Raw genomic sequence first — 15,768 nt, 5'->3', positions numbered from 1 at the left:
TGCATAAGATAAAAATGAATAAAAGAATATAAAAGTGTAAGTTAAAAGAGAAAAAAAAATTAAAAGGATAATAAAAACAATCAAAGGACAGTAAAGTGCAGCATTTGATCAATTAAGAAAAGCGTCTGAGAACAGTTTGGTCTTGAGTCTAGATTTGAAAGTGACTGAAAAAAAGCCAAAAGCCTGAAAACAGAGCCATGAGGAGTTGCAGAAGTCTATTTATCTCGCAGAACACTTGAATTACAATATGCTGAAAGGTTATTATGGGATTTTTGCCCGATGATGCCAAAAATATACTGTATATATAGTCTATATATACTGTATATATATAGAGAGAGAGATGTTCTGATACCATTTTTTCCTTCCCAATACTGATTCTGATACCTGAACTTGCGGTATCGTATCGTATCTTTGTCGCTTTTGGGCTATCTTTGTGGAATTTGTCTCGTCATTCTCTTTCGCGTTATGAGTCTTCAAAAGTTTACAAAGATTGCTGGTGTTGAAATTGGCAACACCCCTGGAAACGGAAGCCATACATAATATGCATATCGCTGTTTTACCTGGTGGATTTTCCCCTATGAAATATTGCCAAACCTGACATTTTTTGGACTGATCGCGACTACCGCACGCAAGTAAAAAGTCCGCCTAAAAAGTGCCAAACAAAAGCAAAACAAAATGATATGGAATGATGAATCGATTGTCATATTCTACTGAAATGGCCTGTGTTGAACCATAAAATATTATAAATATAATAAGTGTTTTCAGTCCAAAATGGCGGCAGTTACTATCGTCAAAAAAAACACTAGAGTTTTGTCTCTTTGCTTCAATACTGTGGCCGTTACCGTTACACTCTCCACTAGCACCGCACTGTTGTCGTTTGCTATCGTCACATGACAATCTACCTGCTATCAGTTCTTCTTTTTCGCTACTCTAAAACATAGTTGCCAGTGGCAGCCACGATACATCTAGGGCGACAAAAAAGTGAAGGTTACTATTTTGGAGCAGCGAAGAAGAATTGATATCCGGTTAAACAAGTAGACTTTTTGGGGGGTTAATCGGATCGGTGCATAAACTGGCGGACTCGCCAATACCCAATACCGAATTTTAGACAGTATCAGACACATTTTCGATACTGGTATTGGTATCGGAACAAATCTATTTCCTGTACACCTCTTAGTGATAGGACAACATCAAACAGAAGCATTTGAGAAGTTTGGCTTATTTTGTTGAGGGTTTTTATAGAAAAGAGATTTAAACTCATATACAAAGTATATTTAAGGGTATTGTGTTAGTTTCTTTTGTTTCACAAAGATATTCAGGTATGATACTGTAGTAACATCAAAGTAGCAACAAACGAATGGTACCCAAAAAGCTTTTTTAAAAAGACAACTTGTCAGCTGGATCCAGATATTTGATTTTAGTGGGCTTCAACATCTCGGTATAAATATTTCTGTATGAACAACAAATCTCAACCAGAGCTTGAAACAGAAAACAGCCTGGTTTTTTAATAATTATTGATATCTTTGAAAGAAATACGCAACCTAAAAAACAGCTGCTAGTGATGTACTGGGCACATTCTGTATATTGGCCCCACAAAATACTGTTACGACATTTAACAATAGGAAATGATTCAGTATAATGCATGACAGCACCCCTCAGAACCAAAGATCAAGAACTTCTCTCTAGACCCACCATGCTGCATCTGTCAACAATCATACAGAAATCATCAGAGACAGAGAGAGAGAGCAATTTTAACATTCACAGGAGCAGGAAATAGACCAGAGTGCAAAAAGCATGACTGTCATGCATTTTTAGCAGTTACATCTCTTGCTCTGTTGCTCTTCTGTGCAGTAACCATCTCTTTTACTCCCTAAAACTGTGAGTATAAACCACAGCTGTATACAAAGAGTCGGCATTGAACATGTTGTGTTTTGTGAGACAAAAGTAAAATAGCGGTGTAAAATTGTCCCATGTCCTTGGACAAAAAGGAGCCCATTCTGTTAAACTAACTTAAATTAGGTGATAACATTGACAAGAGTGCAGAGGTAGCCAACACGGTGCCCGCGGGCACCTGGTCGCCTGCAGGGACCACGTGAGTCGCCCGCAAGGCATGTTCTAAAAATAGCACTAGTCACCACGGAGCTCCATCTAAAAATTTTAGTTGCTGTTCTTTTTTAATCAAAAACGCTTGCATTAATGTAAATTTTAAAATGACAATATTTATTATAAAATTAAAAAAAAAAAAAATGTTTTATGTATATATGAACTCTGACCTTGTCTGAAGTCAAAGTTCAATATTGTGCGCAAGTCAAACCGCCATCTCACTCTTTGCTGAGACCAAGGCCTATGGAAGGAGGCTAGGACACGGGTCTTGGGGTGTGGGGTACAATGCATGCGCAGTGTAACTGAACCTGCGGTAATGCGTTTTGATTGGCTCAATTTCGGCGAGTGCAGACCAGATTTTACTGTGCATGTGTGGTACCCCAAAGCTATGACGTATTGATGACGCGTTTCCTAGCCTCCTTTCCATAGGCCTTGGCTGAGACAAGGAAGCGGGCGCAGCTACGATGGGGAGCTAGATGTGGTTTTTACCCCCCAAACTAAAGAAAACATGGCAGAAAAGCGAAAGAAAACATACTATTTTCACAATGATTGGGAGGAAGAGTTCTTTTTTACGACAGTGAATGAAAAATGTGTGTGTCTCATTTGCGGGGCAACTGTTGCGACGGCAAAACAGCACAATGTGGAGAGACACTGTATACAGCTGCAAGGCAAAGGTAAAACTGTCGCTGACATGATAAGTGCTGTAAACGCATTTAAAGCTAAGATGAACATTTTCTCCGTGCATTTACAGAGAAAAAAGTGCTGCACTTTCCCTCCATACAGTCAGTGTTGAATCTACAAGACTCACTCAGAGTTGCAGTGTCAAATTATACACCAGATTACAGTACATTGGCGAACAGAATGCAATGCCAGGGTTCCCACTAACAGACAAAGAAAGAGATAACATATGTCTTCATTGAAAACACCATGACAACATTAAACTCAAATATTACACAAAAATTTGAAAAATAATTTGTTCAAAAACTGTAACAGATGTTATGATTTGTTAAAAATGCTACAGATTTGGTGATTAGTACTAATGTAATAGGATTCATTTAAAAATGTGAAAGAGTTGATTTTTTTTATCTTACATAACTGATCATTTGTATAAACATGGGACAGAGTTCATGATTTGTTAAAAAATGGTACAACGGTAGTTGTTAGTACAAACAAGACATGATTTGAAGATATGACAGTTAATGATTTCCTAAAAAATGTTAGAAGTGATAATTTGTACAAAAATATAGCAGGTGTGATTTTGAACAAAATGCTACAAATGTGCTTATTCATACAAAACTATCAAGAAAGATATTTACAGAAATATCAGAGATGTGAAACCTCTGACTTTCAGATGTTGAAACAGATTAACAGAAATAAATGTTGCATGTTTAAATATATCTGTGTTTCCTACCATCATTGTTGTGGAAATCATTGTTAATAATTATTGTGAGGAATAATTAACATTGACATGTGATCAGACAGTCTCTTCACATATATTATTATTATTATTATTATTAAAAGGTGATCTGTGCAACTTTGTCATTCAGGAAGTTTGTATCAAACAAGTAGCCCTTCGTACTACTCAGTACCCTTGAAGTAGCTCTCAGTTTCAAAAAGGTCTGTGACCCCTGCTAAAGTGTATCCTAATCATTATGAAAATAGGCTGTAAGCTTCAGCTTCCACATCAACCTGTGCATCACTGCTAAAGGGGGTAAATACAAGGAAACAATTCACAGTGTCTTCACATCTCTGCTACAGCTTCATCACGAAACAACTCTAGTAGAGCAGCAGACCTGGTGGTAATTCACCTTTACGGCCTATGAATACCAGACTAGTTTCACTGTGAGAGTGCCCATACTGAATCTCTCCAGGGACATCCATAGTGTCAAGACTTCAGTCTGCAAAGTATCTCGGTTTTGATGTTAAAACCCAATGTGCTCTCAAGGCAGGGAAAACGCTGAAGGTTTTTTTTTTTTGGAAGATAACAACATCGCTGCAGGCGATTCTCATCTCAGCTCATTACAGACTTGATGTTCTATTTGATCCAAAGTTTTGCAGACTTCTCTGCATCTTACTAGCACCACGTTGTTTGACCAAAGAAAAACACAGAAATTGGTTGATTTAATTGACAGATCTGTAAAACTGAGTTTCTCTACAAAGAATCACATAAAAGCACCACTTTAAATCTTGTGTTTACCAGTAGGTAGGGCTGGGCAATATGGCCAAAAAATTAGATCGCGATATTTTTAGGCATAATCGCGATACACGATATATATTGCGATATTTTCAAATATCCTCTAAGCGCTTCATAAATTATCGATTTAACCCTTTGATGCATTCAATCACACCAATATGATGATTTTTGTAGTCCCTGCAGCACACTGTATGTCTGCATTAAAACCTTCTTGTTTATATTCATTAGTGGATTCTATCGGAACAATTTTAATCACAAATTAAATTGAACAAAACAGTATCCAACAGTATTCACTTTAACCAACTAGTTATCTGGCAATACATACTTTATATATTTTGATAAATGGTGTGTAATAAGTGTAAAGTAACTTATTGTTATGTTTACCAGTAAGCTGTTATAACATTACTGATAATAAAAATTATTATTTTCCCAGCAGTGTAGAAAGACTCACCAATCGCGAGGTGTAGCCTGTGGCCAAAACTGTCTGGTCCACTTATTAAGGCTCACAGCTTTGGTTCTGTTAGTTGAACGGATCGGTAGTTGTGGAGAAGTGGGTCACCTCTGTCAGCTGGTAAAACAACTTTTCTCTCACTGAAATGTAGAACTCCGGTAGAGCTTTCGCCGCAAAAAAATTGCAACCAGGCATATTTTGGATCAAGTGTCTTAATGAGTCTTTTGAATCTGGGCTTTTCAAGAACGCTAACCGGCTTTGTGATGTAGGTGTTAACAGCGGCCGGGATTTCTTTGCATTTTGCACTACTGGTCATATGGAATTGCTTTGGAAAGTGAGGAAGTCAGAGTCATTTGCTTCTGGGCTGGTTCTGGTTGCTTTCGTCGTTTTCTCTTCTTCCGCTTTCTCCAGGCTTTCTCTCTCCGCTGCGTCCCTCCGAATACAAAAACACGCCGGTTGAATACATCACACACACTCGCCCAGGAGAGGTCTGGATGGGGGCGGAGTCTGTGATGTATGTGTGTGTATGTATGTGTGTGTGTGTGTGTGTGTGTGTGTGTGTCTCTGTGTGAGGGAGCCATAGGAGAGAGGGAGAGAAGGAAATGCCAAAGCGAGTCTCATGCCGGCGGGGTGGCTTAAAAACATTACATGACAATTTGTAGTCAATTTTCGTGATTTCATTTACACACCGCGCGTGGGACAAGCTGCAATACATCGACTATATTCTATGTATCGCCCACCCCTAACAGTAGGGATGCACCAATACCGATACCAGTATCGGGTCCGATACTGTACTCACGTACTCGTACTCGCAAAACTGCTCCAATACAATGACACCGATACCACTTTATGGCAGCGTGAAGTCAACCTCTCGTCAATTGAGCAGGTAGCGTTAGGTGGGGGAGCAGTCATTTCAGCAGTTTGGAGTTATTTTACGCTAAGCGATGAAGAAAAAAGCAGAACAGTCTGCAAACTATGCACTGCTAAATTGTCAAGAGGAGGAGTGAAAAGCAGCACATTTAACACAAGCAATTTGATAAAACATTTTAAGAACCGACAGGACGCAGCATTCAAGGAGTTTGCTAATGCTAGCAGCGGGAAACAGCAAAAAAACAACTTTGCAGCAAACACTGGAGAAGCGAGACAACCCACGGGCGGTAAAAATAACAGAAGCCCTTACCCAGTACATTGCTCTTGATGACCAGCTTCTGTCAGTTGTTGATAATACGGGATTTCGCTGTCTTGTTAGTATACTGAAGTCAAAGTATGAGATTCTCAGACGACGCCACATAACAGAAACCGCATTACCAAAGCTGCATGACTTTGTGAAAAAGCACATCAACTGCCTATTGCAGGACATTTCAGCCTTCAGTTTCACCACTGGTATTTGGACTAGCAGTGTCTGCCCAATGTCTCTCATCAGTTTAACTGCGCAGTGGATTAATGAGGATTTTACTCTGCAGAGAGTTGTTCTACAATCAAAGCAGTTTCGGGGTTCGCACACTGGCTAAGCCATAGCAGGTGCTCTTGATGATATGCTACAGACGTGGGGCATTCCAAAAAGTTCTGTTCACGTTGTGCTCCGGGACAATGCCAAAAACATAATAAAGGCGCACCGCCTCTTATGCAGGACTCCCCAGCCTGCCGTGTGTCGCTCACACCCTCCAGCTGGCTGTCAACGAGGGTCTTTTGGCACAGAGAAAAACTCGTATCGGTACTCTGTATCGGCGAGTACCCAAATGTAAGTACTTGTACTTGTACTCAGTCTGAAAAAAAAGTGGTAGCGGTGCATCCCTTTTTACCAGAGATGTGCTCATAAGTTTCTTAAGAATAAGCCATTCAGCATGAAAAAAGCATAAAAAATGACTCACTCATCTTCAACCTCTTATCCGGGGTCGGGTCGCGGGGCCAACAGCTCCAGCAGTGGACCCCAAACTTCCCTTTCCCGGGCCACGTTAACCAGCTCTGACTAGGGGATCCCGAGGCATTCCCAGGCCAGTGTGGAGATGTAATCTCTCCACCTAGTCCTGGGTCTTCCCCGTGGCCTCCTCCCAGCTGGTCGACTAAGAGGTGGTAGCCCTACATAGTTCCTAAACTTCTTTACACATGCACAGTAAAGAACTGCCTGAACGCACTGTCACCTGTCATAAATAACAAAAACATGTGGACCTAAAGAATAATTCAATTCAATCTTCAATTCAATTTATTTATATAGCGTAAAATCATCAACAAAGGTTATCTTGATCATATAGATCAGGTCTGGACCATACTCTATAATTTACAAACACCCAACATTCCCCCCCATATATAGAGCAATATAAGGGCTTTTTTTTTAACGCCCTTTAATTTCTTTAACGCATTAACACAGCTTGCGATTTTTGAGAGGTAGCTGTCTTGGTTTTAAGGATAGAGAGGAGATACGAAACTAGAAAACCTAAGGAATCCATTGGTACCAACTATGTCATACTAGCTTGTCGGGAAGGAGGTTAAATAACGCTCCAAACTTACGCTACATTTTTGGCGAGGAAAAACTGTCATTGCCATTTTCCCTTTCTCTGACCTCAAGATATGTGAATGAAAATGGGTTCCATGGGTACCCACCATGGATGTATTAAGAGAACTGGATACAGCGTTAGAGGCGGGGCCCCGTTCATTCCTATGAAAGTTGCTCAGTGGCGCATGAAGCCTAAATGGCTCCACTTACGTCTGGAGAAGTACCTGGATCTTGGGCACATGGAACATGCGCATTAGCGTCTGCTCGGTCACATGACCCGGTCACGGGGTCCCAACGTCACGCCGTCGTCATGGCTTGCGCTCCAGCCTCGGTCTGGATCTCACTCACATGAACGAAGGAAGGGAAATAACTCTGGTTTGGCTAATAGTGCATTTTACAACTTTAAAAACTAAATTTTTTTAATGAAGGCTATTAGAGTGTTCATACTGGGTAGTTGATTCACCTAAAAAGAAATGATCCGCTGAGTTACAGACGTCTCTTTCCCAATGTGAGTCTATGGGAAAAGTCTTTTTTGGTCCCAATGGCATCACTTGGCAGACACGGAAGTTACAGTACCGCCATTTGGCCACTCGAAAGTTGGGATCAACGACCGGCGCTCTTCCTGGGGGCTTGGTACCCACGAGTCTCCCCTTTACAGACATGCCCACTTTATGATAATCACATGCAGTTTGGGGCAAGTCATAGTCAAGTCAGCACACTGACACACTGACAGCTGTTGTTGCCTGTTGGGCTGCAGTTTGCCATAATATGATTTGAGCATATTGTTTTATGCTAAATGCAGTACCTGTGAGGGTTTCTGGACAATATCTGTCATTGTTTTGTGTTGTTAATTGATTTCCAATAATAAACATACAGTATACATGCTTTTGTATAAAGCCGCATATTTGTCCACTCCCATGTTGATAAGAGTATTAAACACTTGACAAATCTCCCTTTAAGGTACATTTAGAACAGATAAAAAATGTGCGATTAATTTGAGATTCATCGCGATTCCATATTTGAATTGGTTGACAGCCCTAATATAAACATAAACTTAGCCAAGTCCACCTATAACACACTATTCAAAGTATACATACACTTTTGTATGAACTTAAATAATATTAGAACATGTAAGAACAACATACAAAACGTACCAAATACAAATAATGTGGCTCTTACACAGTTCCTGGTGCAAAACTGCAGAAACACTTTTTAAATTAAACAACAGCAGACTACAACATCGGACTTCTACTCACTGCCAAAGAAACAGTCTTGATACAACCTCCAGTTTGGCATGCGCTCTCATGCAGAACAAGTTAAAGTGGATGCTATGGTGAAATACTGTACATGAATATCCGTAAAGCATGAGAGGGGTGAGCACCCACACTCTGTACCTGACAGCACTATGAAGTGTGATTCTTATTTGCCCACCTTGTTTGTGTTCACTGAATTACGCAAGATGGGAATAACCTGCAGTCTATGCCTTGAGGTATTAACACCATCACTGCCACATGAGGGGACATTTGGTGTTAGTTATAGGAGGACAGCAGACATTAACCCTGAGGCTGCTGTCAGGATAAGAGGAGCCAGGGTTACTGAGTGGATCTGAGGTCTTCAATCAGCTAAGCAGACACCATCTAACCATCTCTTTACTCACTGCCGTAAATTCTCTTCTTGGATGGACCTGCACAAGACTACACAGTCGATGACTGTCTTTCCTCTCTGACATTCCAATAGGGTGCCCCTTCTGCCCTCCAAACATGAACAGACACGGCAATAAGACTGAGCACAAACATCCCGTCCTTCATTGTGCACAATAACAGAATCTCACCATGAGAGTTCCATGATATGTGAAGAGACTGTTGAATGAAAAGCAAAAACCAAGCAGAGGATTTACAGGATTACAGTGTAGGTTACCTTTCTGGTATGCATAGCTGAGCTGAGGTTTTCAAATGACAGGCTTCAGAGTATTTCTGTCACAAGTATGATTTGACCAGACTTGTCTGTCCAGTGTGCATGCAACACCATCAGAATGTGAAGCCCTGAAGGTGGCCGTCACCTTGTCTAATGTCTATCAGAAAGGAGCAGTCAGTGGCAGTCAGTGGACTAACTCCACTAACTCCTGGTGTGTTTCCCTTTCTTCAGCTCAGTTTGCTCAAATTTCTCAGACAGACATATAGAGAGCTCCAGGGATCACGTATTTTGTAGGCCAACCAGCAAGTTAGCATCGCCCTGGTTCCCTCAACAAAAAGCCAATGTGATTTTTCCATTGGGTTTTGGATTACTGCAGAAAATCAGCTCTGTGGCAAACACACATTTATGATACTTACACCTTTTGTTCAGCAAAATAATCTCCAGTAATGAACACCACTTTATGATTTTTTTGAACCGTGAATGCAATGGCCAGAAGTAAAAAGCTAACGTTAGGCTATAAATCAACTGCACCACGGTGACATGAGCGAAACTATAAATAACGAGGCTGTAAAGGAGGACGAGTCGGCGTGATGTCAGTAGTCTCATTTAGCCACTTGATAGCAACCACCTTTTTTTAAGACACATTAAGGCTTCAAAATTCATGAGTGGGATATTTATTGATGCATTTTATGTCGTAGAACAAAACATTAAAATCTCTTCAGCTTGTGTTAACCACAAACCTTATTTCAGGCATCTAACAAAAAAAACATTCAAAAAACCCATTGACTTCCAGATGAGGAAACTGGAAGTGCTAAAATACTAACTCATTTCTGGGTTTTAGGACTCATTCCTGCAGCACTCTATTATCTATTATCTATTATCTTAGCATCTAGTGATGCACCATTGGTATGTAAGAAAATATTGATACACATGAGTATCGCGATATTATGTTGTGCAAACTGTATCGATTCTCCAAAACACTGTATCGATTTTGAATTAACCTCTTAAAAATCTGACAGCCCAACAGATATGTGAATGTGAATGGGTTCTATGGGTACCCACGAGTCTCCCTTTTACAGACATGCCCACTTTTGGCTATTCTAAAATGGCACATTTCTGGTCTGTCTTCATACTATGACAGTATTTCTGAAATTAAATTAAAAAAAATAAAAAATCATAATATAATGCCTTGCTTACAGTATTGCAATATATCGCAATATATTGAATCGTTTCCCCTTTATCATGAATATATATCATATCGCCAGATTCTTGCCAATACACAACCCTAAAGCACCACAAGATCAGTGAACATATCCCCCAAACTTCCAAATGTTAGTTGTATTTGCAAGGCTGCATTAGCATACAGTACACCCACCACCCTTTTCCACAGTGACAAACTCTCCTGCCTTTTGCTTTACACCACCAGTGACATCTTAAAAGCTCTATCAAAACCAATGTCGTCCTCATAGTCTGGGTTTCTTCATATATTGTATGTTTACAATCTATGTATCCTGATTGTCTTTATTGTAACTGTATTATGTTGCTCTATTTCTGTTCATCTATTGCATGTCTGTTTGTCCAGGGATAGGGATCCCTCCAGTTGCTCTGCTGAGGGTTCTTTCATTTGTCCCCCATTTCAAAGATATTTTTGGGGGAGTTTTTCCTTATCCCGATGTCATATTCTGTACAGATTGTAAAACCACTTGAGGCAATTTTATTATTTTGTGATATTAGGCTACATTTTAAATTGACTTGACTTCAAGTGCTTTACAAAACATGAAATGACTCCTTGCACATTTTGTGCCACCGCCTATAAATAGCGAGGTTAAGCAAGAGGCATTTTCTGAGACTGAAAAGTACAAAGTGAAGAAGCTCAAATCTCCTCCCTTTAGGAGGGGGCACACGGAGAGGGAAGCGGACTAGTGTTTTGGGGGTATTTTGACTTCTTACCGACCGCACGCTAGCGGGTATAGCAGACATATACCACAGGGTACCACAGGGCTCCAAAGGGTTCCACAGGGTACCACAGGGTACCACAGGGTACCACAGGGCTCCAAAGGGTACCACAGGGTTCCACAGGGCTCCAAAGGGTACCACAGGGTTCCACAGGGTACCACAGGGCTCCAAAGGGTGCCACAGGGTTCCACAGGGTACCACAGGGCTCCAAAGGGTACCACAGGGTACCACAGGGTTCATGTGATGGGACTAGTTGTTTAGTTTACACGCAGCACAGGTGACGAAAAGATCCACAAAGAGGCGTTTAATTGCGACCAACCTGTGGCACACACACTGTGGCACGCACAGCACTCAGCTCCGGGAACGAACCAGCGAGGTAACAAGCAATGCAAATGCAATATCAGTCAAAACATGGACCAATTGTAAAGAAATGCACGTAAGCAGTGAGCTGCCACAGCTAGCATGAGGGATTTCTAGCTCGTTGTAGCACGTAAGCAGCAGCTGTTCGGTAAATCCCTCCGGAGCCGGTCACTCACTCACTCTAACGGTTCATCAGCTCCTACTCACCCCGCTAGTGGACGGCAATGTAGTCCTCACACACAACTTCCCCCGGCGTCGTCTACCGGTACTGGTTCATCACACCGCCGTCGGTGACCTGTACGGGTGTCGGTGTCAGAGTGTAACCGTTAGCTGTCCGACCGAGCGACGCTTCGTCTGTCAGTCACTGTGCCGAGCCGGCTGTCCGCTCCGCCGCCATCTTGGTTTGTGATGGGTATCCGCCGCGCGTTCACGAACACACATGTACGCGCACACACGCACACACATGCACACACACTAGGTGTCAGTTTGACATCACAGCAGCAGCCTCTCAGCAGGAAGGATCTCACATAATCTACCTGATGCTGACAATATGACCTCAACATCATCTAATTAAGTTATAATTAATACTAAACTATACTTGAACAAAATCAACTGGCCTAATTCTGATCTTCATTAGTGACCCATCATTGCACCAGTTTATTATCAACACATTTGACTACCTTGCTGTTTTATACCATTTCTAAATAATAATAAGTCATAATTTGCAATAAATCACATAATGTTCGCCTGAAGGTGACCTGCCTCCTCAGCAGTTGTGGAATGCAACTAAGTACTGTACTTGAGTACACATTTGAGGTAGTAGTTACTTTGCAATATAAGATTCTTGCACAAAAAAACATGTTAAACATAATAAAATATGATGTTTTGTTATATATTAAACTACCCAACTGTGGCCTATATACCTCATTTCTCACTATTTTCAGAAATCTTTACAAACCAAAAAAACAATCAATCAATGGAGAAAGTGAACAGATTATTCCATAATGAAAATAATCGTCAGTTAATAGTTCATAATGCGCTCCACCTCAACCAACAACAGTAAAATCCCAAAATCCCCCCTCCCATGTTTCCTTTTCTTCTCGTCTCTGGAGCCAGAACAGCTTTATAAGGTGATAAGTATATCAGAAGTTTGTGATTTTCAGCTGGTTATGGAGTACTTCTGCCCTCTAGAGACCAAAAATCTACAGCTTTAACTATTGTGATTTTGGTTGTAATTTGGAATAATAGGAACAAATTTGCATCCACTCACAACTTTGCATTAACTTCATATGCAGTCGCACCGCCTCTAAAATTAACTTCCTAATCAGTTCCTTTCAGTGTAAACACACTTTAAGTGTGCTGGGCAACTGCCACCAAATTCAGCTCGCTAAGCTGCTGTTCAGGATCAGCAGGTACTGTAATTATTCATGTTTCTTTGAACATTAACGTTTTTAATAATGTGTAAGCCTGGACTCCTGACATCATAAAGTGATGTAGATGTGATTCGGCTGCTCCTGCATCAGAGGGCTTGGGCTGCATATTGTTTCATAATGCACATTTTCATATAGAGTTAAAAAAAAAAGTGTCACACTTAGAGTGCAAAGTTTCCACATGTAATGATTATTTTTTCCACATAACTGGGTTTAAAATGCATTTGAAAAATTCAGGCTTGTGTGCAAACTCTTCACAGATGAGTCTCGATAGTAAATTCAGGGGAACTTGATTTTTAAACATGCAAACATACTAGATGTATGATAATGTGATAAAAAAAAAAAGTCCAAGCAAAAGTAATTTTACAAAGAACTCTGCAAAATGCAAAAAAAAGTCAAATAAAGTGTTTGACACATTGCCCTCTGTTAGAAAATGGATTAGATGGAAATGTGTATGAAATATTTTTCTGCCTGACTTTGTAGGTCATTAATGAATGTCAAAGAGATCGTTAGCAGCAAAAGGTTGGTTTTGGATTGCATCCAAATCCCACTCCAAAAACACTTTGTGAGCTTTGTGACTTTGGAAGCAGTGCATGGTGGGAAATGTGTTTCTGCACCTCTATAACAATATCTTAACAAGCTGCCTGATCTGGTTTGCGTCAATAAAGTGAGTAAGAGAAAGCCTTAAGCCGTGGGCACACTGCCAGCATGAGGCTCGCGTGACGGCAGCGTCGCGTCGTGGCTGCGTGATGCACACCGCACTAGACGCGAGTGGGCTGCCTGTCGGGAGCGTGTCTGCTACCTGTCAGCTGTGTTTCTGATGCTGCTGACAGCCCTTTATTTCTACATAGAGTTTGCCTTTTAATGGCCATTTAACTTCATGATAAATATAATTTATATTTAATTTAGACAGAGAAAGGTTCAGAAACGTGTGGTAATTAGTAAATAATAGTAATAATCCACAATTAAAACTCAGTACTGTATTCATTTATGATGCTTTCCAAGTCACTGCTTGTTCCACATCACTGTCCGGCACATATTTCAGAATAAAAGCCTTGTGTTAACAAATGAAGGAATTCTGTGCAAAGAAAACCCGCTTTAGGGCTTTTATTTCGAAATGAAAGCAGGAAGTGTTGATTTAAACCCCAAACTTTATCAATTTCTTGAGCCCCCAAAGTGACTGCGTGTTCCAAAGCACTGACTGCTCATATTTCAGAATAAAAGCCTCGTGTTAACAAATGAAGGGATTCTGTCTATAGAAAAAACGCCTGAGGGCTTTTATTTTGAAATGAAAGCAGGAAGTGTTGATTTAAAAACAAGTTTACTTAACTTTACTTTTTTTTCATCTCCGTAACATATTCTACAGATAAACCTCGAAACTGTAGTAAAGTCTTGCTGGTATGAAGTTAATATACAGTCACTAGATCACTTTCACTGTCTGTGACATATTCTACAGATGTCTAGACATGGAAACTGTAGTAATCTTGCTGGTATGATGTTCATATACAGTCAATAGATCACCTTCACTGTCTGTGACATATTCTACAGATGTCCAGACATGTAAACTGCAGTAAAGTCTTGCTGGTATGATGTTAATATACAGTCACTAGATCCCTTTCACTGTCTGTGACATATTCTACAGATGTCTAGACATGTAAACTGTATTATGTAGCTGATATGATGTCCATATACTGTCAATAGATCACCATCACTGTCTGTTGCTGCTGGGACACGCAGCTGAGACGCGAGGGGCTCGCGTGTAAAATAGGCGACCCTTCTATTCTATAAAATGACGCGCGTCTCATGCGGGCAGTGTGTCCACTCTAACCTGTTAACATGGACGCCGAAATAAAAAACAACACGCCACGCCAGACTCACGCGAGCCTCAAGCGAGCAGTGTGTCCACCACTTTACAAGGAACATGTTAGTGTTCAAGACATCAGGCATAGAGACTTGAAATGCTCAGTTTGGGTTTCAAGTTAAGGTTTGATCAGTTTTCCTACAATGAGGAAAAAATACTAAATTATCTTTTTATTCGTGGTAGCCTGAGAGGCTTTACAATGTGGAAATTATTTGTCGGTTTATTCAAATAATGTCTTTAATTAAACCCAATGATGCACCAAATCCCACACGATCACATAAAAACAATGATAAACAAAAACATTGGAAACAAGAAAGGGGAGAATATGGAATCCCATCTCTGGTTGAGAACCCCATGGGGCTCAGTAAAATCCTCTCACTCCAGGATAAAAACATCAAAATAACAAAGAAATATTAGACCCAGCAGGGAGAGAAAAAATAAATGTATAAATCACAAGAAAGGCAAGCAATAGAAATTACAATAATTCTGATGGTGATAATCATAATATCACAGGCAAAGTGAAAGTGTGGGCAAAAGGAATAAGGAAGGTGTTATTTATAGTAATAATCTTGAAGATTTCCATTCAAATAAATGTCTGTTAATATAAGTCACTATCTATTGCTGAATGAGGTGACTAAACCTATGACCCACTGATGAGAGCTCTTGTATTTGCAGTATTATGAACTGGGTGTCTATGGCGACATTCCCTGGTTAGGGTTAGGTTAAGAATATCATGGTCGATTAACACTCATACGATTTTGTTGACCAATCAATTAGTTGATTTAAAGCTTCAGTAGGCAGTATATTTTGGCGTCATTGGGCAAAAATCCCATAATAACCTTTCAGCATATTGTAATTCAAGTGTTCTGAGAGATAACTAGACTTCTGCTCCTCCTCATGGCTCTGTTTTCAGGCTTTGGAAAAGCCGGTGACGGGAGACAATCGCAGGTCATTTCACAGAGAGAGCGTTCCTATTGGCTGTGCTTAGGTCATGTGAGTGGTGCT

At 40.4% G+C, this 15,768-nt stretch overlaps 1 protein-coding gene across 8 annotated transcripts in view; it reads right to left on the bottom strand.

The window, feature by feature from the left end:
- Positions 1-11,944, bottom strand: part of LOC141760937 (C-myc promoter-binding protein-like) — a 210,316-nt gene extending 198,372 nt beyond the window's left edge. For 4 of the 8 annotated variants that reach the window (XM_074624061.1, XM_074624097.1, XM_074624115.1 and 1 more), the window contains exon 1: positions 8,499-10,022. In XM_074624061.1, coding sequence (XP_074480162.1) covers positions 8,499-8,538 — 40 coding nt within the window. In that variant the 5' untranslated portion in view covers positions 8,539-10,022. Of the gene's footprint in view, positions 1-8,498; positions 10,024-11,679 lie in introns of those variants that run through there. The other 4 variants (XM_074624057.1, XM_074624078.1, XM_074624069.1 and 1 more) reach the window with 3 other exon arrangements.
- Positions 11,945-15,768: the final 3,824 nt, after the last annotated feature.

The sequence above is a fragment of the Sebastes fasciatus genome, chromosome 2 (genome assembly GCF_043250625.1).
Source record: "Sebastes fasciatus isolate fSebFas1 chromosome 2, fSebFas1.pri, whole genome shotgun sequence".
Classification (NCBI taxonomy): Eukaryota; Metazoa; Chordata; class Actinopteri; order Perciformes; family Sebastidae; genus Sebastes; species Sebastes fasciatus.
The sequence above is the reverse complement of the archived record's forward strand: the minus strand, read 5'-3'. Positions and strand labels throughout refer to the sequence as shown.